Here is a 3,884-nt window from a genome sequence, read left to right as displayed (position 1 = left end):
TGAATGGTGGAAAAGCTTTCCAGTGATGGTGGTGTGTGTGTGTGTGTGAGCGAAGTGATGGTTGTGAAAACACACCTGGGAGGAATGGTGATGAGGAAATCGGTACCTGGGGCGGCACGGCCGGTAGCGCTGATGCCTCGCGGCTCCTGGACTGTGGGTTCAAACTTGGGTTTGAAACTAGAGGACCAGTGTGGAGTTTGCATGATCTCCCTTTAGGTTTCCTCCATGTGCTCTGGTTTCCTCCCAGTCTAAAGGTATGTGTTTCAGGTGAACTGATGACTGTAAATTGCCCTTGAAGTTGATGTGCATGATGGACTGGTGTACTTATTATATAAGTATGCTCTTTTTTTCGTCGCGAATAAACTGAACGTTGCCGCTCTCGCTGTGAAAATCCACAGCGGTCCGCGGAAACGGAAATTGCTACACTGCGCAGTTTTCCCTGCGCTATCCAGCCTCGTCCTCCCTGCCAGCAGGTGGCGACAGTGCGCATGCGAAGAGGAACAGGAAATGAGACCGGAAGTTTTTTGTTTAAAAAAAACAAAAAAAAAAATCCCGTTCTCTCGCACTGCTCAAACAAGATGGCGGCGTCTGTGGCGGTAGCCGGAGCTCAGCATCTTTCCAGTGTCAGCGACCTGGTGCCGGACTGGGCGCGCCAGGAAGTCAGCACCGGGGTGAGAAAAACGCACACGATGTTCAGTCTTTTGTCACCATGTTTTCGTTAGCGGAAAAGACGGTATTTGTGAAACTTCCTCTCACGAGCACGACGTACCCGCTATGAGACAGCAGTTCGGTTACCTCGACTGACGACTGCAGTGCGTGGTGCTAGTAGTGGCAGGTTTTTCGAGTGTCTGACTGAAGAAGGAGAACAAGTGTGTAATTTATTAGGGCACTTACTGGAATACGTCAGAACTGTAGTATAATTGACTACGCCTGCGGACCCTGCCGGTAGCTAATCATGCTTCATGGCTAGTCTCAGTCAGTGCCTGTCTCTTAGTGTCATGTGTTTCTCACAACGATGATCGTGTGTTGAGCACTGTCAGGTCGCTCTGTTTCAGACCACCATCATGGCCGTGGAGTTTGACGGCGGGGTGGTGATCGGTGCCGACTCCCGGACCACCACGGGGTAAGAGGACCTCCCTTCAAGGACCTTCCCTGCCTGCCCTGTGTCGCACTTGTGCGTCGCTGCTGGGTGTCACCTGATCTGATGATGGTCGCTTGTGAAGGGACTGACCGTCATCATCACGTCACAGCCCAGCTGTCAATAACTGTGCAGGATCAGCAGAGGTTGTTTCTTTTTGTTCACTGTGTTGAGCAAACACATGTAAGAAAGTGTGTGTCCCTAGTGTTTTTACCTACCTGTCCATCTCTTTCATTATCAATAACTGTCCTGGTGGCCCACAGCCTATCCTGGAAGTACCAGACCACCTGAAACACACGCAGATACAGTGAGAACATGCAGACTCCACACAAGAGTGACAGACTGAGCTGGATTTGATCCCAGGACTGAGCCCAAGGCTGGACTGTGAGGCAGCACTGCTACCCGGTGTGCCATTGTGCTGCCCTCCGCCAGTTCTGTTGACCCTGATATTGTGGTTCTGACACTAAACCCTTTCAAACTGCTGACACTGTGTGCGCCTCCAGAAGTGTCATTAAAGTCAGCACCGCTACAGATACGCTTGAGGCGTGTGTGAAGCTGCAAATTTAAACAGTGTTGTGTATCCCATCAGCCAGATGAGACAGGAAATTCAAGGATTTTATTGTGATTCAGTTTTTGTAGCTTTCGGTTAATTGTTTTGAGGCTAAAGAGTTTTTTTTTTTTTTTTTTTTTTTTTTTGTCTGAAACAGCTTGTTGTGTGTTTGTGGGTGTTTTGCTCAAGCAGTTTGGAGAGAAGTCCCTCAAAGGAGCATTTTCACTTGTTGGAGGTCCCGTGTGCCAGATGTCAGTGCCACAGCTGACTCGCTGAAGAGTCATGTTGACTGAACATATGGAGAGCTGGTCTCACACTTGTGCTTCGCTTCTCGCCTCTCCGTCTCCGCAGAGCCTACATTGCCAACAGAGTGACTGACAAGCTGACGCCCATCCACGACCGCATCTTCTGCTGCCGATCGGGCTCAGCTGCTGACACCCAGGCCATTGCCGATGCAGTCACCTACCAGCTGGGCTTCCACAGGTGTGTCCGTGTCCTCTATTTTGTCTCATACTTGATCTGTAATGGACTGTGGCACTATAAATGGACACCAAAGGAAGAGAGATTTGCCACTAAGTAAGTAATGGTACACCACTGTAGAGTAAACTCATGATATTTTAGCATTCGCTCTCAGCACAGTAAAGCAGAACGCTTAAGAGCACTAACAGTTGTGGAATGGAACCGAAGACGAATATCAATTGTGAATTATGTGACCCTGTAACTGCCACACTTGACCACTCTCAGGCTGAGTGTGGTCGAACCAGGGATCAGTGTGTTCTCTCACTGCTTCCCCTGACAGTATTGAGCTGGATGAACCACCGCTGGTGCGGACGGCTGCCAACCTCTTCAAAGAAATGTGCTACAGGTACAGGGAGGAGCTCATGGCTGGCATCATTGTGGCAGGCTGGGACAAGAGGCGGGGTGGCCAGGTCAGTCTCTCTCTGGTCTTACTGCCGTCTTACTCTCAGCCTTGGTGGCGCCCATCCAGCCTGCCCCCTCTAACCCAGGCCACACACACACGGGAAGATGTGGTCTTCCTCAGAGCGACTTGTTTCTTCAAGGATCCGGTGTTCCCTTGCTGGTTCATTCCCAGTTGTGTGCAGCCCCCCCGCTAGAAGCTGCTAACCTTGGTCTACCTACATGGGGGCGCTCGTCAATGTCACCCTTTACCCTCGCGACACTCGTGGTGCCAATGGACAGAGCTGCTGATGTCACAATCTCTGTCCATTGTTCCTCCTTTAGGTGTCCCCCATGTCTTTACGAGCCACTATTTGTCATTAATGTCACCTTAACATGTCCCCCCTCCCTGCAGGTATACACAGTCCCAATGGGGGGCATGCTTGTCCGGCAGCCGGTCTCCGTGGGCGGCTCTGGCAGCTCTTACGTCTACGGCTTTGTGGACTCTAACTACAGGTCTGGGATGTCCAAGGAGGAGTGCCTGCGCTTCGTGGCAGAGGGTGAGCAGGAGGAAGAGTCAGGGCAGGAAGTGGGTGGGGAAGAAGGGGGTTAGTAGAGGACCAAGAGTAGGACTAGCTCATATTGACAAGGTGTGGTCACAGGTGTACGCTGTGAGTTTCAAAGCCGTATGTCGTGTCTGCAGCTCTGACGCTGGCCATGGAGCGGGACGGCTCGAGTGGAGGGGTGGCGCGCTTGGCTGTCATCACAGAGGAGGGCCTTGAGCGCCGGGTCATCCTGGGGAACGAGCTGCCCAAGTTCTTCAGCGCCTAGCAGAGAGAAGCTGCAGGCTGTATGAGCCCCTCTCTGTGTACCTCATCCCAGTTCCATAGAAGTACAATTTAAAAATAATAATAATAAAAAAAAATCCATAGTGTTAAGACATTTTTAGTTGTGGTTCCTGATGTTTCAATAAAACTTGAGCTAACACTAAAACTCCTGCCTTCTGTATTTTTGAATGCTTCAATGTGAAGATGTGCTGTTTATTTTTAGCCCCCCCCAAGCAGTTTGCTGTGCAATTTGATGTTTGTTGGGCAGTTCAGGTGAAGTTTCTCACTCGATGCCTCATGGGACTGGATCCTCTACCGCTTACCAGGCATTTTCTGTTCTGTGGGCACACCACGCTCCCATGTGGTCACATTGCTAATTGGCTGCAGTGTGGTCTCTCATCAGGTAAACCCCACAGGCGCTTGTCCACACTCTCACCGTTGCAGTTTCATCCACAGAGCTCAATACCTCATG

At 50.8% G+C, this 3,884-nt stretch overlaps 1 protein-coding gene across 1 annotated transcript; it reads left to right on the top strand.

The window, feature by feature from the left end:
- The first annotated feature begins 538 nt into the window (after nucleotides 1-538).
- psmb6 (proteasome 20S subunit beta 6) lies at nucleotides 539-3,578 on the top strand. The gene is made up of 6 exons (XM_018728795.2): nucleotides 539-671; nucleotides 1,056-1,123; nucleotides 2,040-2,171; nucleotides 2,488-2,617; nucleotides 3,001-3,145; nucleotides 3,289-3,578. Exons 1-6 carry the CDS (start codon nucleotides 579-581, stop codon nucleotides 3,414-3,416), a joined length of 696 nt encoding a protein of 231 aa, XP_018584311.1. The 5' UTR covers nucleotides 539-578; the 3' UTR covers nucleotides 3,417-3,578.
- Nucleotides 3,579-3,884: the final 306 nt, after the last annotated feature.

The sequence above is a fragment of the Scleropages formosus genome, chromosome 21 (assembly GCF_900964775.1).
Source record: "Scleropages formosus chromosome 21, fSclFor1.1, whole genome shotgun sequence".
NCBI classification, from domain to species: Eukaryota; Metazoa; Chordata; class Actinopteri; order Osteoglossiformes; family Osteoglossidae; genus Scleropages; species Scleropages formosus.
This window is presented reverse-complemented; position numbering and strand designations above follow the sequence as displayed.

Bases quoted from the DNA above. Each gene is read 5' to 3' on its own strand.
- psmb6 (XM_018728795.2), top strand. From the start codon at position 579: ATGGCGGCGTCTGTGGCGGTAGCCGGAGCTCAGCATCTTTCCAGTGTC. The intron at 2,172-2,487 runs GTGTGTCCGTGT...TTCCCCTGACAG, and splicing joins TACCAGCTGGGCTTCCACAG to TATTGAGCTGGATGAACCAC. The intron at 3,146-3,288 runs GTGAGCAGGAGG...TCGTGTCTGCAG, and splicing joins CCTGCGCTTCGTGGCAGAGG to CTCTGACGCTGGCCATGGAG.